Source organism: Gobius niger (assembly GCF_951799975.1).
Source record: "Gobius niger genome assembly, chromosome: 17".
NCBI classification, from domain to species: Eukaryota; Metazoa; Chordata; class Actinopteri; order Gobiiformes; family Gobiidae; genus Gobius; species Gobius niger.
The window spans coordinates 26,497,800-26,523,649 of record NC_136868.1 but is presented as its reverse complement, the minus strand read 5'-3'; the positions used below and the strand labels follow the sequence as shown (position 1 = coordinate 26,523,649).

Genomic DNA, 25,850 nt, shown 5'->3' with positions numbered 1-25,850 from the left:
TCCCCGGTCACCGCTTGCAAAATGGTTTTCCTCTGGTGCTCTTAAGTCTTAGTAAGAAGAGGGCTGAATGATGGAGTCATGGAAGCTTTCAATTCTGTGATAATCAGAAGTACTCGAGCACCGTTGACCGTTGACCCTAGACCTTGACGTCCCTATGCCACAGGTTAGCCAACACTGGCTTAAAGGAATTGCCCGCCGTTTTTACATACTGAGATATGTTCTTACCTGAGCTTAGACAAGTTGATGAACTCTCTGGTCTCAGTCACGCACAAAGACCAAAGACATTGTAAGCATATAGCCTCTCCCAGCATATTCCTATAGCTCCACACTGGGGTGAAGTTAAAAGCGACCAATCTCTTCCGCGTTTTACCTTTTTAAATACAGTTACGTGAGCAGTTGCACAATCCAAGTTACACAAAATTAAACGTGTCGATTTTCTAAGTGGATAAAAGGGGTATTATATTGTAAGGTGTAATTCAACACCTTACGAGCACTTCGACATCCGTGCAGTAAAGTGGAAGTGCTCCTGTATTTAAATGGGGAAAACGTGGAACAGCTTGGTCACTTCTAACTTCACCCCAGTTTGGAGCGGAGGGAATATGCTGGGAGAGGCCAAATGCTAACAACATCTTTGGTCTATTTGCGTGACTGAGACGCACACGCACAAAGACCAGACAGTTACACATCAACTCGTCTAAGCTCAGGTAAGAACATATCTCAGTATTTAAAAACAGTGGCCTGTTCCTTTAAAGGTTCTATACCTGATTGGGGTGACAGTGGCGCAGATGGTTTTGATCGGAAGGTCGTGGGTTTGAATCCCGGCTCCCGCAGCAACAGTGTCTGCGTATACTGGTGTATGAATAAGAGCGTGAATGGGTGACTAGTTCCTTGCTTTAAAGCGCCTTGGGCCTGATGTAGGTGGGGGAAAAAAGCGCTATATAAGTTGAGACCCATTACCATTTTTGGGATTTACAACATTGAAAGAGGAAGCAGAAGTTTAAACTAGTTGTGTCCAAACGCATTCCCAATATTTGCAGCATGTTTCAGGGTTTCCCGGTCACTGTCAGATTTAATGTTAACAAAAACTAGCAGCATATTCGATACAGTGAATAAATCGTTCGGCAATGTGTCGTGCTTAGCAACCCGTTTGTTTGCAGTTTACTCCATTGGTGCTTCTGTGGTGGCAAAAAAACATGCTACCAAAACAAAAGAAATTAGCTTTGAAAACTGGCATGAAAGAAAAGGTGCTTTAATTCTGATGCCTGGTAGGTCCTTTGTTGGCAGTGTCATTGAAAGTTGAGTATTTCTGATGATGTACAAACTTCATAGCTTAGCTCAGGAGAAGTCCCGGTAGCGTTGCCGTAGCCAAACCCCAGAACAGGCAAGTCTGTGTAGTCAAATGGATGCTGTACTCTGTAATTTATACCACAAGCCCAGGAATGTATTTTAGAACAAGTGCACCTTTATATCGGACCAGTCCCCTCTCTTCCTGTGGCTTTAATTCATGTGTAAACATTGAGATGAGCTTCCCCTGCGCAGCTTACGCATCACTCACTGACATCATCACAGCTTCTCACTTCTGCTCCGCCACAGACCACAGGGTGGACTGTGTTAATGCAAACATCTGCTCAATACAATAACACGTTTAATGGCTGGTTAGTCTGACCTCCTTTCTAATAATAGGTGCTAACTGGCCGAGTGCATTTACCCGGAAGAAGATTAGTATTGGGCTTTAAAATTATATAGAAATTTCAATCTGTAATCATTTTTTTTAATTGATAATAACTGACTTTTTTTCTTGCCAAATGAATAGTTTTAAACACGGTCTTTGTAGTTGCTTGTCTTACCATTGTTTTGTTTTTGCTTTTTTTTTATGGATGCATCTAGTCATATTATGTATTCGCTATATACAAGAATCCCATTTGTATCCAATATTGTGATGAAATGAGAGTAATACAAACAAGAAAACAATGTAAAGAATGTGACCAAATGAGTTTTTGCTGTCCTTAAAGGTAACGGGGCCTGACTTGTTTTTCTCCCTCTGGCTCTAACCCAATAAAGGGATGCTATTTGTTGAGACATTATCTCGTTTCAGTTCTGAATCGCTTCTGCTTTTACGAGCTGCGTGTTTAGACCGGCGCTCCTCATGAGTCGACCTCTTTTGCACTATTTTTAGACACATTCAAGCACACAGGAACATTTTTTGATTTCAGATTAAATACAGAATCTATTTAATAAAACATTTTTAAAAAACGGAACAAAACCCATCAATCACAGTTTTGATTGGATTGCACTTTTTGTCCGAGCAGCAAGGATGACTAATGCTAGTAGTTGCTCTTACAGTCACACTTGTAGTGGTACTAATAGTGGAAGGAGTAGTCGAAGTAATTGCGTCTGAAGTAGTTGTTGTAGTAGAAGCTGTAGCGTTTGAGATTAGTACCATTATAGGTAGTATTAGCAACATTAGCAGTATATTTGTATTTGTAGGTTGCTCAAAGTTACAATTCTGGCAGCAGCAGTAGTAGTAGTAGTTGCAGTTGTAGTAGTAGTAGTAGTGGTGGAGGTGGTGGTGAAGATTACTCAAAAGCAATAGCAAAAGTATATTTAACTGAGACGTTAACAAATCCAAATAACAATCCCATTGGCAGTTGGCTTTTCAGTGTCACGTTTTTTTGTTTTGTTTTTGTACCTGAGTTATATCATCCTGCAGTCAAAGTACAGTACTTGTTTTTCCCTCTGGCCTGGAGTAGTGTCAAAGATGTGCAGCAGAGAGGATGTTTTGACAAGTACTGACAAAAGCGTGCGTACAGAAGTCAGCAGACAGAGTGTTTTGAAGCATGTGTGTGTAAAAAATAATATTTAGACATCTGCTTTGAAGCAGAAGTGTTGCAGCGGCCATTAAGGCGAACATGGTCTTCCTCTTCCAGAAGACACAGGAAGACAGTGACTCGCATAACGGAGTGTCTCTGAGTAAGCGTTGTATGTCCTGGAAGTGCACGTCGTCAAGCTGAGTAAGACTCTTCATGATGGGCTGGTGGCCTTAAACCCAGACATCTCTTGACCCTTTAGTTTACAACATCCTGAAGACATCTACAGAATATTCAGGGATTCTCTTGGATTATATTCAATTAGTGCTGGCTACTAAATTATATGGTACCAAAAAGTACTATTTGTAGGAAAAAGAAGCAAATAATTGTACCAATATCTGGTACCGGGTATAAAAAATATTTAGATGAGGTAGTTTGGGGAGCCATTTGCTGAGTTAGTAGAGGGTTACTGTTTCAGTCCTTAGCCTTGACAGTGATGAAGTTGTGCCCTTGGGCAAAACAATCAACCCACCATGTCTGGTGGATGGGTGGATAGTTCCTTGATGTAGACTGTAAATAAGAATGGAGTAATTATGGCATACTTCTTCCTGAAGCCGTAAGGAAATGAGAGCGAGCTCCGGAAGTTCCTGGCTCCTATGGACTTTCTATTGAACCTTTTTTTGCCCCTCCTTAAGTCATTATTGAACACTTGTCATTCTGACCTCTATTTGCTTGTTTTAACATGCCCAACATCGTCCTTTTCCTATTCTTTTTTTTTTTTTGCCCTATTCTAAATAACGGGGCTGGCTCCAAAAACGTTGCCAAACAGCTAGCATGAATAAGCTTCAGTTAGCCCACGCTGACCGCTAAGGGGGACGCCACATGCTCTCAGTCCATTCTTAAAGCAGAACTAAGTAACTCTTGCCCCTAGAGGCCATGAGCACAACTGCAGGTGTCGTAGCAAGTTGTGATTTTAACTTATTAATTGTCCGTGAGAGTAAATAGTACGCTGACAGAAAAGGCGAAGGGAGAGAAGGATTTTGTACATCCAATTACACAATGGAAATCATTTTTCACTCAAACTTGGCTGTAAATACTGTTTAAAGAGGCGCTAGCCTCAGTTAGCTTTGCCCGTTAGCCTGTGATTCCATTAGTCTGTATTGGTTGCTCCGGTCTGGTGGCAGTCAAGTTGCAATTGTGGTTTTCTGGCCAAAGACACCAGTCGGAGATAAAAGACCCTCCAATCATCCCATTAACACTTGTGTTGCCCCCAGGGGGACTACGAAACGGATTTATTAAGGTAAACAAGTTACTTAGTACTGCTTTAATTTACACTCCGTCGATGTTGAGAAGCGCTATATAAAGTGACCATTGACCATTTATGAAGTACTTGGCACTTGGTTGACCTAGCTCAAATAAACAATCAAAACTACTGTTTTTTTCTCAAGAAAATACTGTACATAAACAATTTGAAAACATCACTCTGCTTGTATTGTAAACCAATTAAGAATGTTGAAATGTACCCAGCCATATTCAGTTAATAGCCATGATCTACTATATCAGCGGTTTGCAACTGGTGGTTCAGGACCCAAAAGTGGGTCACAGGACCAATTGAAGTAAATCGCTTCCAGAGTAGTGCTGGAATCAACAGAGCTCTGTGAGAAAATGGGTGTCTAACTGGCAGCGTTTATGAACTGTTCATTAATAAACAAGTTTGTGAAGCACTCACCACTTAGTTCAGAGGCCGATGGTTAAAACCCCTTCCCTCAATGCATGTGAAAGTGCAATTTGTCCTGTTAAGATTTATTATGTCCATATGTAGCCTGGAGGTCTTTTGGCTTTCATGGAGATTAGTGATATATTGATATGGTAAATCAGTTGTTGACCTTCTAAATGATACATAAAGATCGCAAGTTAAAGTCCTATCACTTCTGTGTTGTGCCATAGTTCTTGAGAGTGAGATCAATGCTTTATTTGTCTTAGTATTATATAGCATTGATCTTGGTGGTTGCCACGTCCTGTTTAAACTCTGAAAACATAAGACAATATAGTTATATTCCTCATTACTCCACAGGATGCTGCACCTTCCGTGGGTCACTTCGTCACTAATGTCAGCTTGAGACCACATTGTCCCAGACTGAGGATGTACACTCATTTCCCAAAAAGAATACAAGAAAAACATCTCTAAATTAAAACGTTCCACTGGTAGTCACTGTCGGATTCCTTGGCAGGCTGCAGTACTGTCCTAAATACTTGTGAGTTCAGTTTTAGCTAGACTTTTCAAACTGATCAGATGTCTAAAGCTTTGCCCTGACTTTCTCATGTTTACTGGGTGGTTGGTTAAAGTTCATGCTGGTTCATTGCTGGTCTGGTTCTGTCATCCTTCCAGCTGGACCATAAAATGCTATAGTGTATCAGTATCAGTATCACGATGATACAATCTAGATATTATTTTTTTTTTCACTCAAACTTGGCTGTAAATACTGCTTAAGTGGCTCTGGCCCACAGTTAGCTTTGCCCGTTAGCCTGTTAGCTTCTTCGTGATTCCATTAGTGTGTATTGGGTCTCCAGGACGGAGCAGGGAAAGTTGCAATTGTGGTTTTCTGACCAGAGTCACCAGGGGGAGATGAAAGACCCTCCAATCATACCATTTACACTTGTATTACCCCCAGAGGGACTACGAAAAGGATTTATGAAGGTAAACAAGTTACTTAGTTCTGCTTTAACAGCGGTCAGCTTTCCTGCTTTGACATTTTTTGTAATGTTTATTATTGATCCTCGGGCACAGGAAGTGACAACTATTTTATTCCAGTGAGAAAAGAGTGAGCTCTATGGGAGGGGTAAAAAAAAAAATCTTTATAAAGATGCCATTCCGCTGCTGTAAGTGGAATTTCTTTTCATTTTATTTACTGAACAGGGACATTGCAATTGAACATACTTGTGTCGAGCTAGTGCTAATTTTCAATTTAACTCCTGTTCTGTTTACATACATCAAACTGAGTAATAATCAGAAAACAGCCTTTCGTATTAACTTTAAGACTTATCCTGGCTTGAAATCTTAATTTTTTTCCTCCAATGCATGTCACTGATTGGCTAATTGACGTGTCAGTGGTAGTAATTCAATCAACATTTTACTATAGTGTTTGGAATGATGAATGGGTAAACAGACACTCAGTTCATAAAAGAATCCATATTTTTGGCTGTATCTTCACCGTGCTGGTGGTGCCCCCTCACAGCGGTTGGGCCATGGGAACGGAATGCGGTGTGGTCTCAGCTCATTGTGAGGTCACACACTCCACTTCCTGGTTTGTTTAGGACAAAATAACAGCCGCTCGGACCGACTCGCCGCTTTCTCACCATCACTGTGAAGATCACCTTCTTCATAGTCCTTAGGAACCTCTGTTTGTTCCATTCTAGGTCTAATTGCTTGAAAATAACCGAGGCGAAATGTGCGTGGTGAGGGCTTAGCGCTGCCTTGATCCTTACGTTGCGTTCACGGTCTGTCGGATTCCCTAAAGCCGCATGAGTTTCCCCAACTTTGAAGTTCCTAAGTCTGTTGTGTAGCATTTGACCCCTAGTCGTCTTGTTATGCCTTGACTTCATCGTGGAGGAGAAAGTTCATGAAGTTGTGTTGTTTGATAAGATTTCGAAAGGCATGATATTTATGCATAATATTATTGCTGTGACATAACATTTAGGAAAAGTATATTTTAACTATAACAGGTGTCTTCCTAATGTGTTAAACATGTGGTACAAATGTTTAGCTTATAAATATGACCTACTGTATCTATATTGGCGTAGTTCTTTTCCCACTTTGTTTTCCCTTTCTGGCAGGGGGAAAATAAAACAAGCCCAATGTGTCCTGTAACCAAAGCACCCATCCGTTGATCCCAAGACAGACATTTTTGACATTGTCATCTTGACGTACCGCTGTAGCCATTACACGCTGTTTCAGGAATCATTATATTAATCATATGAAATTACACATTATTGCTCCTCAAATACCAAGCCCTCAGTCAAAGCAATTTTAATAAGCTGACTTTACGCTCCCAAAAGACAAGCAGGAATGCACTGGGCACATTGAGTTTGTATGTTTTTTCTTTCCTTGGTCACATTTGCAGACTAAAGAAGAATGAGAATGCCGCTTCCGTGCATGTTAAGAATGTCAAGTTCAGGGCAGGTAATGCGCTTTTAAAGCAGCGTATCTCGATGGCCTTCATGGAAAACAAGATGGCATTGTTCAATGAGAGGCTGAGTTAGATGTGATTACTGACAAGTTGATTAGGATCGATTGTGCAACTCCAATTATGACAAAAGGAAGACCACGACAAAGCTGGTACACAACGCACAAAGGTCAGCCGTTGGTTTGACGCGGATTTTCGATGCAGGACCGGAGTTGGAATGTCAAAAACTCAACAAGGTGGTTGTTGGTGTGAAAGATTTGAGAGCCGCTGGCTGGATTAGGTCCCAAAAACTTGCCATAGATACAGACGGCATCTCGTCATAGAAGGGGGCGTGGCTTCGCCGAGGGGGAAAATAGAATCTTTAGAGAAACACAATTTTTCACTGTTTTAGCCATTTTCTGGTGGAATATGAACTATTTATCACACATAAATAAAGTCAAGTGTAAATCGGGCCCATATGGATATTTTCTCACAGCAGATTGTTCAGTAGAAGTGAAAAAACGGCAGTTGTAGCAAGCGCTAGCTAACCGTTAGCATTAGCCCGATGCTAACATGTAGCATCAAGTTAGCCTTCTCCGTTATTCATGTATTCATGGGATGTTGAACCACTTTGCTCCTCCCCATGTCTTTGTATCATTATTTAGTAGAAACTATGTTCATATTTCAGCATTTGTTACAGTAGTTTTTGAATAATAGAGTTCGGGAATGTTACCATGGAGATCCGCCATCTTTGCAGCTGTTAGCATACATTTCCATAACATTAGCTAAAAACAGTATAAAAAGTGGAGAAAAAACCAGTGGAACGACTCCGTTAGCTGCTGAGATACTGCTGGTAAATACATCTAACACACTGTGGTCTCCAAGTGTTTTAATGTGAACAATAACTCCAGTATTTTAACTTTTACAATCTCCATTAGTTTTCAATGGCTGCTAATCCCATAATGCTTAGTCACATTCCCGAACTCTATTAGAGAAAATATAAATTTTTTCAAAATTGTTTTCCCCCTTAACTGTTTTCAAAAATGACCATATATGGGCGATTCCAGAGATGCCGTCTGTATCTATGTTAGTCTTATAACTGCACGTTCTTTCATCTGACCAAAATCATGCCCATTTTTAAAGCAATATCACAACTTTTGGGCGTCATTATGGGAAATCTTTACCCCAGATCACCTCACTTTTTCTTTGGACCCTGCTCATAGCAAGTCATTTCTCCCATCAGCCATCGATTGAGTAATTGGCGCCTCTCCTCAATTCTAAACCATACACATACTATAAGTGCTCTCCATCAGTCTTGGTCGTGTCTCCTCCTCACCTCCTCATGACCTTGTATGTAATGTAACCTCTTGCATAACAACACAACGCGCCTGACCTGGATGATCGAGCGTACGAGGACGGAGCAGTGACGCAGCAGACGCCTTTTTCTTATGCTCCTCCTGTGGCCACTGGTAACTGCATTACGGGCATTATAACCGTCCCAACACCTACCCCCACCCACAAACACCTCCATCCCCCAGTCCACTCACATGACTGTCAGGCTTCATCATCGTCTTCGTCGTGCGTGAGAGAGGTGGTGAGTCAGGCCAAGGGCAGGTGATGTGAACAGGAATCCTCGAGGTGTGTTCGAATGTCTTTTATATGTATCTACGTCGAGAGCACAATCTTTTCCAGGATGACGCAACGCGAAGTCTGACTCGTGAATGGGACAAAGTCTAAGTTATGAATATGACCTGATGCTGCATGTCTTAAGGTCTAATTAATGCATACATGGAGATATTGTGGTGAAAGGCAAGCAATTGTGTTTATTGTAGCTTCTTGCAATATGCTGCCTGACCCGAACAACTGTCACCACCTGGATTTAACTAACCCGCGTGATCTGGGGCCGGTGCAGTTGGTCACATCTAAGTTCAGCAACACTGTGTGACCAAAGAGATCAGCTGAACATCCGGAATGACCAGGTTATTCCATCAGTGGATTTCTTCTTCCCTGATGACAATGCCAGGATTCACTGGGCTCGTTGAAAAAGTGGTTCAGGGAGCATGAGACATGTTTTTTTTATACATGGATTTGCCGTCACAGAATCCAGATCTGAAGCTTTTTGTTTTGGTGATTATTTTTGTTCAGTCAGCAAATTTGAATTCCAGACTAACGGTCACACTCACTTGACCGGAGGATTCACCTATAGAGCATGTTTTTGGTTGCTTTAGAAGAGGTTTTTGGAGCTTTAGAAGGGCCTGGGTGATCTCAGACCTGACAAATAAAACAATCATTTAGCATAATATTTACAGCAGAAAACCGCAGAAACGTAGCACAAACGACATATTTGTTATATAAATTTGAGTATAATGAGGGGCCAGGTTCATGGATGTGGAAACCCATTACCCACGGGTAGAGAAACGTGCAAACGCCACACAAAAAAGCCTGTACAGTTTGGAAATCGAACCCGGGACCTTCTCGCGGTGAGGCGAGAGTGCTACCCGCACAGCCGCCGTGCCACCGATATGGAAAGGCGAGAGGCATAATGCAGGGACATGCACTCAGACCTTAAAACAATATTACAAACTCTCCAGTGCAAACCGACTCAAAAGTGAAATAAGTAAAACTCCGACTCTGAAAAATCAGCTTTTTCCCTATTGTCAAAAGTGGTTCAGCCCTAGTTCACCGCATCAGCTTGGCAACATTTGGGTGTTTCTCCTGTTTACTTTATGCCTCCACATGCAGCAAACACTGGGTTGTGCATGAAGAGGCTGGTGTCCTTGTCCCCGTCTTAAGACCCTAAGTAACAGCCTTGTGCCTCGTCTGCACGACTCGTCCCCAGTGAAAGCCTGGTGAGTGCGCTCCACAATGGGCAGTCTGGGCACGTGCTCCGTCACAAAGCCCACAGACCGCGGGGCAGGGGCAGCCGAGCGTGGGGTTTAGGATACAGTGTGCAGGCATGCGTGTCAATGCATCTTTAACTCACTCCTCATTCTACCCTGGATATTTCCACCGTGCTTCCACCCTGAGTGCTGGGGCTGTGTGCGAGGAGTTCTCTCAGTCTTACAAAGGCTTCGACATCAATCACAACCACGCTAAAATTGCTCTTAGCATGGTTGCAATGAGTAAGGACTGCGATTATTTAACAGATTTTGAGTCAGGGCATTGCACAGGGAGATACTCATGTCGAAAACGATTCAAGATGGAGCTGGCTCTATATCCTGTCCCATATTTACGATCTCTTACACATCACAAATCCCCATGTTGTCATAATGGCCAGTGCACAGGGGCTGATGCTGTCAAGCGCACTTGTGGCCTCGACACACAGTAGCCTGCAGTCAAACCGTGTCAAGACAACAGACGAGCCTTTGAGCTTTTATGACACGTTTGTTTAGTAACCAGATCTTCCATCCTGGTGTGTGCGTGTGTGTGTGTGTGTGTGTGTGTGTGTGTGTGTGTGTGTGTGTGTGTGTGTGTGTGTGTGTGTGTGTGTGTGTGTGTGTGTGTGTGTGTTGACTATACAGCAGCATTGTTCAGCAGCATGCTAGCGTCTGACATGGGAGAAAACAGCTAAATCCATCTCCAGGATGTTACACTCATAAGCATCTTGGAAAACACAAGGCTTTATAAGAACCTCCTAAATGATGTCGACGTGGCACTAAGCGTCCCCTGTGCTGTGTCTTGTGTTTTCAGTTTCGATGTGGAGAATGGCGCGTCGGCCAGCTGCAGCCCTCTGGACCCGCAGGCCTCCCCCGGCTCAGGCCTGGTCCTGCACACCAACTTCCCCGGACACAACCAGCGCCGCGAGTCCTTCCTGTACCGCTCCGACAGCGACTATGACCTGTCGCCCAAGTCCATGTCCCGCAACTCCTCCATCGCCTCTGAACTGTAAGGACACAACAAGCCAATGAACCGCACAGCATTCATAGGTTTCAAAGTGTTCTTTGTCATCATTATGTATGAAGGGACTGATGTAGCGAGAGGGCAACAGTGTTTTCAGAGTATCCACGGCTGTGCGGTGTGGTGTTTTTGGAGAGTGTAACTCAAGAACATCAAACAATACCCAGACAATCTTTCTGTGGATATTGTGGCAGCACAGATCATGTGGAATAAGAATAGAGAAGGGGGATGTTTGTAGTGGGGTTAAATAACTTTCAAATTCATGAATATAAAACACAATTGTCAACAAAGTATATGACAATATGAAAGTATATTCTTACCGTTGCATTGAATGTTCTTTTTGTCATACAAGGGTTTTTGTCTAAACATATTGTTCAAAAACAAATAAACTAAGACTATTCCCTTTCACATAACAGATTTAAACCATAAGGGTCACATTGCCCCAAAGACATCCTTTTGAAAACCGTGACCAACTTTACTAAATCCTCTCCATTTATGGACCTCATGTCTCAGCTGTCCTTTTTTCTTTTCTTTTTTTTCACCAGGATCAAACATGCCCATATCAAGGACAGAAAACTATACAGATACATTTGAACTGATCTGTCATTTGTTGCTCTGTTTCAGACATGGCGACGACTTGATAGTAACTCCATTTGCTCAGGTAACAATCAAATCCTGTCATCATTTACAGTGGGAGGAAAATGTATGTGAATGCTTTGGAATTCCTCACATTTCTGCCTAAATTGGTCATAAAATGTGGTCTGATCTTCATCAAAATCATAAGAATGAGTAAACAGTGTCTGCTTAAACTAGTACCACGCAAACAATTACATTTGATCATATTTTTATTGGCCATAACATGTAAACATTCACAGGAGAGGGTGGAAAAAGTAAGCACACCCATAAATCTAGCTGAACTGAGGCAGTTGATTTTAATGAAGATCAGAACACATTTAGTGACCAATATGGGCAGAAATGTGAGAAATTCCAAAGCGTTCACATACCTTTGCCCACTGTATTTATTTATTTGATCGAGACAATGCACATTAATGAACACCTGCATTGAAACAACAAAAACAGACATAAAATAGGCCGGATTATAACAACAGGGCTAATTTACATCCATAGTCCCTAGGCAGACACAGAAATATAGAATTTATAACAAACAATGTGACAGAAATGAATAAGTACAAGAAACATAAAAGAAGAGTCACTCAATGGTCACAAGAATGGTTTGCTTTAGCCACACTTTGAGTTTGGTTTTAATAAATTTTGATAGAATCTAATAATTCCGTTGTCTCTTGTTCAGGTTCTGGCCAGCCTTCGAAGTGTGAGGAATAACTTTACAGTGCTCACCAATGTCCAATGTGCCTCCAACAAGTAAGTCTTATACACCCACTATTTTTTATTATGATATATATTTTTTTCAAGTATTGAGGGGTTTCCAAACAGTTTTTTCTGTGTACTTTTATCGTCTCACCACAAGAGGGAGTTAGAGGCCTAATAATTGCCGGCACTGCAGCTCTATTCACAGCATCTTCTGCACAAACCTCAAAATATGAGCAAAAATTATGTAGGCCATTTATCTGATTTTTTTTTTTTATTGTGACGGGATTGGTGCGGATAGATGACTTTGACATAAATGAAACTTAAAATAGGTCGGCATCTCTGGGGGATGTAAAAATAGTCTCCCTCAACCTTCATTGCTTTGATCAATTCTCTGCTGTGGCTGCGGATCCTCAAACTCGCCACAAACACACTTGGCGTTTCTTACCCACAAGGCAACACATGGGCGATGCTCATTGGTCCCTGCGTCATATACGGTCGTGTATCTTGTAATGAAAACCACGGCGTCAAACAACATGTTCTGTGTAGTAGATTAATATAGAGAAGTCTTTTTAACTTAACGCCCCTAAACATGTCACGAATGCTATCCTGTGATTGGGTAGTACCTGTTGCCATGGTAGCAGTGGTACGGTCCGGGCTGCGTTTTGAGGGTTTCATCACAGGGGTTACAGTGATGCTGAGGTGAGGAGTATGTAATCTGGTGTGTCACTGCTGAAATCGTCACAGGTTCACAGCTACTGGGAAGTCACATCTTTTTATAGTTTAAAAATGATCATAAAATGCTTAGTTTATGTAGTTTGGTAAATCGGCTGACAGGAGTTCAAACAGCAGTTAAAACCCCTTAACCCCCACCTTAACTGAGCACAATTTCTCCACCCAAATCTAGCAGCTTCTCAACTCACAGCCCACAGGCCAGTGTAACGCCTCATTTGAAAGTAAGACCCTTAAAACTAAAGAGAACTAAGATATTTCCTTGCGTCGTCGTCACTTTTTCGTCACTCTAGATATGTTTAAAGCCACAATGCGGAACATTTTAGGTCACTTAGCGTCAGGGGCCAAACGTATCAGCCACACCGTACATCAAGATTCAAGATTTCTTTATTCATCCAGAGGGAAATCTGTCTTAAACACACAGGCTGCCACCTAAAAAACAAAATGACAAAGACGACGGCATGATGACAAGGAAGGAGAATGAGCCCTTACAATTCAATACAAAGCAGAGCTCCATCACACACACACACCGGGGCTCTGCTTTTTGTCCTGAGTTCAGGAGGTTCGCTGAAATGGGCAGGTTCTTATGCCTGTTTAGATATTCTATTTTTAATTGGGCCTCTGTTGCGTCACTCGGATGGGAGCAGCTCACACTGAGAGTACAGGACATGGGAGGGGTCACAGTCTCCTCAAATATGTGCTGTAATGATGGGTATTAGGTATTTTTTCACCAGTAAACCCACCCACAGTCAAAGTAATGCTTGTATCTTATGATACGATCTGCTTAGCCCTCCCCTAAAGATGTCTTTGGTCACACTCCTTAAAACCAATAACACAAAGGCTGACTGTTGATCCTGTCTCTTGCCATTTGAAACAAAGCATATTAATATAATGTAAACACTCCGGGTTTCAGCAATTTGGGCTAATTTCACTGTCTCGACCAGCCTCTGAATAAAAGTCAAAACTAGAGATCGTGTTAGATGGTGAATGTAGGTCATGACTCTCCCCATTGTGAGTGAATCTTTATGAAGTGAACATGTGTTTGAAGACATACAGTGCCCTCCACAGAGGTAATGATCGTCTGAAGTCTTTCTGACCTGCATCTGGCTGTGCCGCCGCTGCCGGACACGACTCCAGCGCTCAAGGACAAAGGAGACGCTGCATATTTCTGTATGTGTGATGAAAGCCTCAAAAGGAACCAGTCAATAGCCATAGGGCACACAGCGCCATTTCTTCCCCTTTTTGTGTGTCTGTCTTGCCTTTGAAAAGTCTGCCGGAATAGTTGATTATGGAAAAGTAAATATTTTGTCAAATATTTTATCATGTTGTTTAAAATTATATATTAAAGATCTGCAGAATAGTAAAAAAAAAAAAGCTACAAAAATGAATGAATACGAAGTATATTGCGATATTTTGCGCGACAGTGTGATACTGATACTTTTTATTCCAATATTGATACTTTTGATGATGTCATGCATATTAAAGCCCAGCGCTCCACTGCTTTCATGGTCAATTTAGATGGAGCCAATAAGTACTATTATAGTACTGTCAGAACAGCAGCACTTGGACCAAACACTCTCACACAAATGCATTACTTTTAAAGATAATTCAATTAAGATGAATTTATGGTTGATTTATTCCATTTGAAATAGTAAGTCAGGGATCATTTCTTCACTTATTCATTTGAGAACAAGGGGTACAATTCAGATGAAAACAAATGTAGATCATGAATTATATGTGGTATGTTAAAAAAAGGGTTAACAATCACATATTTTTCTTTAATAATCGTGATCTATTGTAGGTTATTTTTGTGCAATATATCAACTATCGCAGTATCGTCGTATCGCGAGATTATTGTTATCGTGAGCCATGCATCGTTTATCGTATCGAATCGTGAGGTACCCAGAGGTTCCCATCCCTGCTGCATTATTGCAATGGTAAATGGTCTCAACTTATTTGGGGCTTTTCCACCTACATTAGGCACTCAAAGAGCTTTACAGCAAGGATCCACTCACCCATTCATACTCTCATTCATACACCAATGTACACAGACACTCAGGGCAATGTGGGTGAAGTGTCTTGCCCAAGGACACAACGACAGTGTGCACTTTCAGGAGGTGGGATTCGAACCCCCGACCTCTACCATCTGCACCACTGTCGCCCATTATTGATGTAGATCAGGGGATTCAAACTCATTTGGGTTGTGGGCCAAAATCCAGCTTCCTCGGCGGGTCGCGGGCCACATATAATGTAAACAGGAAAACATTTTTGTAAATGAACAATGATGAGATGTGATTTTAAGATAGAGCTGATTTGGTCAAAAGCCTGACAGGACTGTAATAAATAATAACGGCTTACTCTTGTATTGTGCTTTACCAGCCTGTGCTTCTAAAAGTACCCTGTAGTCGTTATACTGTAGTCATTAGGGCTGAGAGATATATCGTATCGTATCGATATTGAGATATGAACATTCAAGACATTAAAATAAAAAAAAATAGCAAGATATACACAATATAGATTTTCATTAATAAAACGGCACTCTTTATTAATACGGTTTGATTTCTCCGAAAAATGCTTGGCTTTTACCTAACCCATAGTTGTATCAAATCGTATCGATATCTGGCATGAATATCGACATATGAAATTTTGTCCATATCGTTGAGTCCTAGTTGTCATTATTCATTCACTCCCATGCTCGACAAGTCAGGGGCCGGATGAGATCATCTCGGGCTGCCTGTTTGACACCTCTGATGTAGATCGCCATGTGCTTGAAATTTAAAAGTGTAATTGCTTTTTTAATGTGAACAATGTTCAGATCATTAGCAGGAAAAACCCAGTGTCTATTCCATTATTGTTGTAGCCTTACACTGCATTGGCCTCTTTGCTCTGGGGGTGCAAGAAGGAACACAAGAGATGGATGTAACTAAAACTGCAAAAACTGTATTTATCAATTCAACAATTTGATGCAGAATAGGAGGGGAAAAAAATAGCCCAAAAAAGTATGTTTTTTGCAAACTGTGTCAAAACAAATCATGAAAAATTGAATATCAGGACCTAAACTTAGCTGAAAATGAACTAAATTCGGGAAAATCGTGACCAAACGTAGCTGGATGGAACCCCTCAGCGATAACGATAACTTGGCAAACTTTCTAACGATGCTCCTTCTCCTCTGCCTTTGCCAGGAGGTCTCCAGCCGCCACCACGCAGCCTCCCATCACCCGAGTGTGTCTCCCAGGTAAGGGTCGCCCCCTCCTCCCTCTGTGCGGAGCGCTACGTGCCTCTATCCGGGCCCTTTCGCTCCAAAACATCATTCCATGCACATTATTCAAGCTCCGATGTGCGTACGTGCTGATCCTCCACTGTTTCCCTCTCGTCCGTCCGCACACGCCTTCTCCCGGTCCAGACGGCTTTGTCACCGGGACCGTTAGCCCCGCGCGGACACAATCGGGATGGATGGCTTTGACATTTACTTAGGCGGCTAATGCGGCGCTCCAAAGGCAAAGATAACAGACTCGGCCTTGTTTCTCAGCACTTGTTGTGACTTATAACAGCTGGTGGGGCCTTGTATTGTGTGGTGCAGTACATGTAGGCGGCCAGCGGGAGGCAGTGTTGGCAAATAACTTTGACAAAAACAGATGAGGGTAGAAATTGCTTTTATTTAGGTGGCTTTGCTTGTGACTTTTTGAAGAAATTCTGCTTCTATGAGTAGTTTTATCACATAGTCGTTTTTCCTTCTACGTGAGTGAGTTTTTTTGTGTGCTGAAGTACTTTTAAGTGAAGTTGTAGTTAAAAGTTCTGGTCACTCTTCCTAGTGAGAAGCAAATAGGTGATAATTGCTTTTTGTCGACAATGTTAATAGATTTGAACTGCACTTTACCATCAGACCTATATATGTTACTCACTTTTTGAGTCCTATTTTTGTCAGATTTTTCCAGATTGTTGTACATCAGAGTCATAAATCCTGTACGGTGTTGTTTCAAAGCAGTCTTCACATTTTTAAAGATAGGGGTTTTAGCAACGTGTGTCGTCACTTTTTTGTTACTTTTTTGTTACTTTTTTGTGGCTCTTTTGTCACTTTTTCATCACTTTTCTGTTGCTCTTTTTTGGCTTTTTTTATTACATTTCTTCACACATTTTTGTTTTTCATGGCTCGTCTTGTCACGTTTTTTGTCGCTCTTTTGTTGCATTTTCACCCTTGTTTTCGTCTCATTTTTGTTGCAAACTGACGTGCTCGGTTCAGGTGGGGGGGGTCACCATGTTTACTACCTCTCTGGGGACCAGGACTCCAAAGTGAAGCTAATCCGGGTGAGATTTTGAAATGCGAGGTGTGGTTTGTGAAAAAAGGTGATTTATAGGCGAGACTTGAGAATAAACAAATAGTATTTTATTTTTTGCTACAACATAAAATGCTGTGTGTGGCTGCATATTTAGTGGGATGTTGTAGAAGCTTTTTATTATTATTTTTTGGCTACACAATCCAAAAGACTACAGGTTGTTTGTTTTTTGTTTTTTTTAATAAATGGGTGTGATGAAATGAGGGCTGCTTGGATGTTTACTCCGTCTTGGCCTAATGGGAGATGCACTATTTATAGATGGGGTTGAATTTACAGTGGTTTGTGCTGCTGGTGGCTCGGAGTAAACAAGAAATGGCCTCAAGGCATCTCTGTCGTGGACATACAGTGGAGAGTTGTCAGATGTAGTTCTGATGTAAGAGCGAGTTATGTTCCTACGAATATCTCTGATGTAAAATGTGTTTTACTCCGCATTTCCTTCCATCTGTTTGACTTTTCGGACCAAAGTGGTGCCCTCGGTGTTTGCGTAGAAGTGGGCCGACAAAGACAGACGAGCAGGAGTGAAAGTAACGCGTGAACCTCAGTAACCCCGAGTCTTCGGAGCGCGTAGCACTGAGAGTAACCAACGTCTGCAGACTTCAAAGCAGCCATTCAGAGCGAAACTACAGACCTTTACCGACAGCTATTCAGCACAACGCTAGACCGCACTGGTGTTTCATTTTTCTCAGATTAACTTGATAAACACTACCACGAACAGCTTTCTTTGCGCGCAAAAGCTAGAGAGTCTTTTGATGAAGTGTGGAGCTTTTGATTATTTTGTGTTTGTTCACACAGTACGTTCTGTGTTTTGAATTTCGAGTCCTCTGTTTCTACCAAGGCTGCTGGTAAACCTGTTAGGATCCAGAGTCTTGACCAGGTATAAACATTCTTCAGATATTTGAATCTAAATAATTGTATGTTCACAATTTAAAGGTTCGTGATATGCTTGGACTAGTGTCATATTCCCATGAACAGGGGCGTAGCACCTAATTCTGGGCCCTGGGTACAAACTATCTTGGTGGACCCCCGCTCATATTTTATGTTCTTTAACCACATAACAGTGACAATTTTACAGTGCAGTTCATTTAATTTCTATTACAACATAATTATATATAGCCTAACCAGGTGAAAAATATTGGTCGACCTAAAAAAAAATGCTTCATAAACAAACACATGGATGCTTAGTTCATGGTTGGTTTGATTGTTATTTTTAACCTCTTACCACCCGCCTGAACCAAATACATTCTGTCCTCTTTGGCCATTATATAGGCCTGTGTAACAGCTCATTTGAAAGCTAAGACCCACAAAACGGATCTTTTTCCTTGCGTTGTTGCTGTGTTGTGTCACCTTTTTTATGTGGTTTTTTTTTTATTATTATTATTATTTTTTTTCATTTCTTGTCACATTTTAGTTGAGTTTTTTGTCACTTTTTGTTGAATTTTTGTCACATTTTTGTTGAATTTTTGTCACATTTTAGTTTAATTTTTGTCACATTTTAGTTGAATTTTTGTCACATTTTTGTTGAATTCTTGTCACATTTTAGTTGAATTTTTGTCACATTTTAGTTGAATTTTTGTCACATTTTTGTTGAATTCTTGTCATTTTTTTGTTGAATTTTTGTCACATTTTAGTTGAATTTTTGTCACTTTTTTGTTGAATTTTTGTCACATTTTTGTTGATTTTTTGTCACATTTTTATTGAATTTTTGTCACATTTTTGTTGCGTTTACACCCTTGTTTTCTTTATTCTTTCATTTTTTTGTGGCTGTTTTGGTGCTTTTTTCCCCAAGAAGCTTTTTGATTAGGGTAAAGCCAAACTGGAAAAAATGGGATCCGTTCAGGTGGGAGTTAAGAGGTTAAATGGGTGTCAGGGCCCGAAAACTCATCCTTTATTATTGTTTGTGCAAAATTCTGTCGAGCAACCATTGTATTTCAGCCCGGTTGTGTTTGATTCTTATAGCATCAATTATGAGGAAACTTAGAAAGTACAATATAGAACGCTTTTTGCAGCACTTTTGAGGGCCCCCACTCTGCACTGGGCCCTGGGTACTCAGCACCCTTTACCCCCCCCAGTCCGACGCCCCTGCCCATGAACATACTACATAGGACACGAGACACTTAGGGAGTTATGTCTTTAATACATTATGTACCTACAATCTACTGATACATATTATTCCATTGTGTAGCAGTAGTACAAAACACATTACATTGTACTAAATTTAGTTAGGTACAATATATCAAGGGTACTGTAGTGTTACCGGGCCTGCTACTGCAAGGTCAAACTCTCTTCTCCACACCTAAGGCTTAACTTACGGAGCATATTCAGCATAATGAAGACCATTTAGTAACCTGTGAAGATCTTGATTGGGGGGTCTTTCTTCTCCCCCGGTGTCTCTGGCCAGAAAACCACCAATTGCAACTTTCCCTGCTTCCACCCGGAGCACCAATACACACTAATAGTATCACGAAGAAGAAGCTAACAGGCTAACGGGCAAAGCTAACTGCGGGCTGGCACCACTTAAGCAGTATTTACAGCCAAGTTTGAGTGAAAAAAATGATCTCCATTGTGTAACAGGATGTACAATATCCCTCTGTCCCTTTGTGTTTTCTGTCAGCGTAGTATTTACTCTCACGGACAATTAATGAGCGAAAAACTGCAACATGCTATGACACCTGCAGTGGTGCTTATGGCCTCTAGGGGCATGAGTTACTTAGCACTGCTTTAACTACCGCTATATAAGGCTTAGCTTACGGAGCATAATCAGCATAATGAAAACCTCCATTTAGTGACATATGAAGATCTTTTTCTTAAGATTCTCAAGATTATGCATCAGGATTGTCTTATAAAGTTGTGACCCAGCCTAAATAACTGCTTATGTTCTCGTTTGCATAACTGTGGGTATGTCTAGGCACATACATTATATTCAGTCACAACGCAAAAAATATACCAAGGTGTTTTAGTGGCTATAAAAGCTTGAAAACACAATATTGGACCCATCTGAATATAGTACGGGAAAAAGCTTAATAAGACATGTGTATCTAAGCTGATATAGTAAAATAAAAATACATAAAAATTCCCCTAGTTCATACGTGACACATTTGACTTGCTTTTACTCTGACTCAACCTTACAGCTGATCCGCCGCTTCATTTACCGTGCGCTTTTTGCGATTGTGAAGGAATCCACCTGCTATCGAACTCATTTCCAGTGCATTTCGCCGCGTTACTGAGTCCGAGACACTAAACCTCGCTGGCTGTTGTGTTGCTCTGGAGGAAGGTGATTAAGGCTGATGTGAGTTTGATACAGTCAGCGTGAGCGCGTGTGCAGCGGTGGGTGTTCCTGCGGCTCTCATTGACGTCACCGGGCCGTGTGTGTGGCTGCTGCTGCCTTCCTCTCCGAGCAGATGGACCCACTCTGACTTCCTCCTGGAGAACCGCAAGCCCCATCAGGTGCCTCCTCAGCCCCGCGCGTGTCAACGGGTTTAAAGCCGTGCTGAAGCTCAGTGCACCATGAAAGCAACGCATGATTGACGCCTATGAAGCGCAGAGAGAAGAGTTTGTCTTTAGAGTAGATGCTTTTAGAGACTGTGTATGATTAAAGCTTGGATTCACTATAACAATTAACTTGTCGATATGAAGAAGATGCTGCAGGGACAGTATCAAAATGTACTAAACAACATCTTGTACTGTAGACGGTATGTACCACAGTGCATTAGTATTACAGGATGAGTATCTTCACTGACACTGACTCATTTTTCTTGACGCACATAGGGAAGGAATTAAAATTGTTGTACTTCCTCCCACTTCATTGTCAGGTGACTTTCGTGTGTTGTTTTGCTTGAAACTAAAGTTGCACAGAGGCTCTACTTTTTGTACCAGCGTAGAGCTCACTAGAAATACTTTTTACTTGCCTAAAAGTCCTGCCTGCAAAGCTTAACCTGTACGTACCAAACAAACCAAAACTGTAGGTGTTGCATTGTACATCGATGTACACTGTGGAAAGATGACCTAGTCTTCCCACATATGTATGTCGTGGAACAACTTTATGTGTTGCTGTGCCATTTTCTTTAAAACTAGAAAGAAAAAAAAAACATGAGACATTATCTACATTTATTTTTATAAGGTATACAGTAAAAAGAGAAATATAACTATATTGTCATAGTGTGTGTTTTGTTTCATGTGTGTTTGTTTCATGGTCATTTCCAAGTTTTTTTCACCCAGTTCATTTCGATTCACAATTGGCAGCTACGATTCTTAGCCTCATTTAAACTGCTAAATGTGTTTAAGCACATAAAAAAAACGTCACCACGGAAAAAGGTCACCGCCTGCAGCTTTGATCATAGCACACTTTCGCTGTGGCGTTGTTTCAAAACATCTAATGTCGCATGCATTGTTCACCAAGATCTTGTATTGATGATGGGAGAGTGCGACCACTGTGCAAAGCCTGTAAGCACATCCCAAAGATTCTCAGTGAAGTTAAGATGTGGATTTAACTTCAGTCCTGTGTGAAAATGACGTCTCGTGCTCCCTTTGAATCCTGGCATTGTCATTTACATAGCACTTTACAACAACACCAGGAAGATAAAACTATTTGAAAGCACAAAAGTATTACATCCTAGACATAATTCAGTGAAAAAAATTAAAGCCAGTTTGAAGAGTTGAGTCTTTAACCTGTAAGAAATCCATTGATGGAATAACCTGGTCCATCAGGATGTTCAGGTCGTCAGCTGATCTCATTCTTTGGGCACATAGTGTTGCTGAATCTAGACCTGACCGACTGCAGCAGCCCCAGATCAGAACACAGGCCACATTTTTCTTTTGCTTTTTGGTCAGGCAGCGTATGAATTGGCCATTTTATTCTCCCATTGCGGAAAAGCCTTGCCAGGTGTACATTTAAAACTAGCTTTTGGCTTTTATCCAACAATTACAACACATAAAATAAAGTTCAGCCCTCTTATCTAATATTACTGATTCACACAGCCAGCAGGTTCATTCCCACTTGAAATCCCCATATTTTCCAGGCTGACCGTTTCCCATGATCTCACATGGGGGTCACCTTATTACCACAATAAGTGCTAGACATTTTTCCTTTCGCATTCGTCCATTCTTCTGTCTGTCCATCTGCTCAACTCAGGGGGGGAAATGCAGGAAGTGATGCGCAGGAAGTGGACATCAGCTTGTTCCTGTTTTGCCGTCTGGGCCGGCAGAGTTTTTTTTTTTTTTTTTTTTTTTTTGACGGAAACCAGGGGTAACAGCGTGCAAGGTGTGAGTGAGTGTATGGCATGGCATGTGTGTCCATTGTGTGAAAGTCAGAGGAAAAAAAGGATGTGGGGAAAAACAAAGGGCCATTGTCTCCTCCACACTCCGCAAACAGGCCACACAAACAGTGATGTAACGCAGAGAGACAGGTGAAGCGCCTCAAACATCCAGCATTCTTTATTTCAGATGTTGTACCATGAGCTGAGGCGGTAAATAATAAGCTATCAAAATATAGTGTGCCAATTTAGTCGGTAATAAAGTAAATTTGCCTTTAAGTATTGTAATTAAGAGTAGGTTTCTGTACTTTGTTTGAGTAGCATATTTGTTGAGAACTTTATACTTTCCTCCGCTGCATTTGAAAGATAATGTCTATAAAGCAGGGGTGTCCAAAGTGCGGCCCGGGGGCCAAATGCGGCCCTCAGACCAATTCCTGGTGGCCCTCTGCCTTCTTGCACATCATCAGAGACAGTCCTTTTTATTTGAAATGTAATAATTCTACACAATTCTTACCAAACAACTAACCTTTTACTGTGAGACAGAGCTGGCATGAAGGTTTTGAGCATAAATAAAGGTGTGGGGCGCAATTTAAACCTCTGCTAGTCAAAGGTTTTGCGGCACTAACCACCGATCTATGGCCCTTCACCCTGTGTATGCTTCAGTATGCGGCCCCCCCCATGAAAAAAGTTTGGACGCCCCTGCTGTAAAGGCTCCAAAGAACCTGCTTTATGACTCCAGAACAGTAGGTGGCGTTATACAGAGGTTCAGTCACTGCCACCGACTCACAACAAGGAAGTAGGTTTGACCCTGTCGGGTTGCCGTACAGATGAGGAATTCCCTACACAACTTTTCATACTTTCTATTTTGGAATACTTGTGGAATTTCCACGGCAAATCCTTCAGTTACTTAAGTAATCTTTTGACTGAGTGACTTTTACTTTCACTGGAGCTATATTTGGTCAGTAGTAGTAAATGTACTTTTACGTGAGGAATGAAATGAAGAACCAGAACTGCATGCTTTGATATGTTTATGTTTGACCTTCGACACCAGATGCCCTTCCTGGTAAAACATTCCAGAACCTAACCTGAAAGTAATTTTAGTAGTACATTAGAGAAGCTAAACTTTGAAGTTTACTTGAACAAAGGTGTTGGACTCTGCGAATTACACTTAAACTTTGGACAATATTTTTTATAGGCTTTAACTTGTTTTTTGGCGCATAATGTACATGTGTCCTTCAGGCATGCCAACAGGGCGCCCCTTCTCTTCCCAAATTTCCCCAGAGCTGCCAATAAAGCCCGGATGGCTCACAGCAGTGCACCAATTCAATGTTCTGTTCTCCACACAATTCTTCAAACACATTGTATAATATCGTCCCCATTTGATGCTGTTATTAAATCATATTATCAGCTTTATATAACAAACCTCTCTAATGCAGTTATCTATGGTTGAGTAACAGTTTGATTTCAGCCTTTGTCCCGTTTTATTTATCAGCCAACAGAAATGCATGGAATATGAGCAGTCAATGACGTGTCAAACTTTGATATAAAACTATTGCGCCGATGTCTTCACACGGCCACTTGCCAAACACTGTGCGCAAACTGTGGCGGTTATGCAACGCGGGTCAATTGTATCTAGGCTTACACTATTGAGTGGCTAGTGGAAATATCCGGCGGCCAAACATGCGCCAAATTAATTACCTAATGTGCTCTACAGTATCAGATCTCGAATATGCTGTTTTCTCCAGTGTCAGGGGCAATCGGCAAAGTGTCTTTCCCACGTCACCCGGCGGCATGGTCAGAAAATTACTACATATCTGTTTACAAGATTCTGGAGATTTGAGTTACATAGTGTTCAGCTGCCTTGTCATGCAAAGTGTGTGGGTTGAGCATTGTTTGTCAGGGCGGAACAATTTTGGAAACGATCTGTTAACATTTGTAATATTTTACGTTAACGAATGAAAGAAATGGCTACACTGACCCAAGAAATCATGATTAAATTAGTATCGATTAATAAATCAATTAATAGGGATACGGTTGTAAAACTATGGGTTAAGCAGTAGATGCAATTAACTCTGGCCCAATGTATCTTGAGTCGTTTGTTTACTGTACTTCATTCACCTGTAGGGCATGTTTTACTATTTTTATAGCCTGGTCAACCAGCCACTCCTGATTCTGTTTCTGTTCAGAAGCAAGTACTAGTAAAACATTTTCTGAAGAAGAATGTACCTGCAGAATGCTCTCCGTGTGATCGACTCAAGTTTCAAGTTTCATTCTACTTTAGATTGGCATTATACTTTACTATGGTGTAGACCCAAATGTTTGTCGATTGTGGTCAGAATATTCACAACAAAAAGAAAATGCATCTAAGGCCCTGTTCACACGAAGTCAAACTCAGGCCTAAACGGTACAATATTTGATCAATCCGGCGTATCATCCACACGAAATCAGCGGTTTATTTTCCAAACTAGGTCCCACAGTGGAAATGTCTCCGCAACTTTTACTAAAACGGTGACATCACAGCGCCAGTGTTGTCTCCGTTATCCATAATCTACTGAACTTATAATGAGTTTTATTTTGCTCCCCTATGCTCCACCGCGGTCTGTGAGCCGCAGGTGGCAAGTAGCAAAACACGGCAGAGTAACGGCCTATTCATACTCCACAAGACCCAGAGCTGCGAGAACATTATTTTGGCGGAAGCGGGAAGCGAGAATCCAATGTTTACGTCCTAACACCGGTGCGGAAAACGGAGACAACATGGCTAGTTTTGCGGCACCGCTCGCGGCAGTAAAATACTTCGCTGAAGGATTACACAGACACACAAATGGCAACAAAGTCCTGGAGAGAAACACACGGACATAATAAACCAGCGGGAGATGTGGCTAAACATGAAGTCAATCTTCAAAATGTTTGCAATACCGTGACTGATACATTTTATAATAGTTTAAACTCAAATAGCTCGTTTTATTTCGGTCATTCCTTGTTTGTTTTGGCTGTGGAAAAAGGGGGCGTGGCAGTTCGTCAGAAACACGTCTTGTGGAGTATATGACATGTCAGAGCTCAGACGAACTTTGTTCTCGTTCTTTTTGCCTCCAGAACAAGAACAAAGTTCTAGTGTCTTGTGGTGTATGAAGAGGCCTTAAGCCTCCATTCAGTCTGTGTTTTTGGACTGGCGGTAAAAGTTCAGTCACTGACAGGTTTTTCTGCTTTAGTCCCGGGACGTCTGAAGAATAAACTCGCCTCTTCGTCTCTTCTGTACAAAGTAAATCCTTGAATCCCTTTTCTGGGCCTGGCAGATAAAACACAACGGTTTTACAAACATGACTGGCTTCATGTGGACGCACA

At 41.5% G+C, this 25,850-nt stretch overlaps 1 protein-coding gene across 3 annotated transcripts in view; it reads left to right on the top strand.

Moving 5' to 3' along the window:
- pde4ba (phosphodiesterase 4B, cAMP-specific a) overlaps positions 1-25,850 on the top strand; it is a 221,403-nt gene that overhangs the window by 131,023 nt on the left and 64,530 nt on the right. For all 3 annotated transcript variants that reach the window (XM_079575595.1, XM_079575596.1, XM_079575597.1), the window contains 4 exons: positions 10,661-10,855; positions 11,492-11,528; positions 12,177-12,247; positions 16,108-16,160. In XM_079575595.1, coding sequence (XP_079431721.1) covers positions 10,661-10,855; positions 11,492-11,528; positions 12,177-12,247; positions 16,108-16,160 — 356 coding nt within the window. The remainder of the gene's footprint in view (positions 1-10,660; positions 10,856-11,491; positions 11,529-12,176; positions 12,248-16,107; positions 16,161-25,850) is intronic.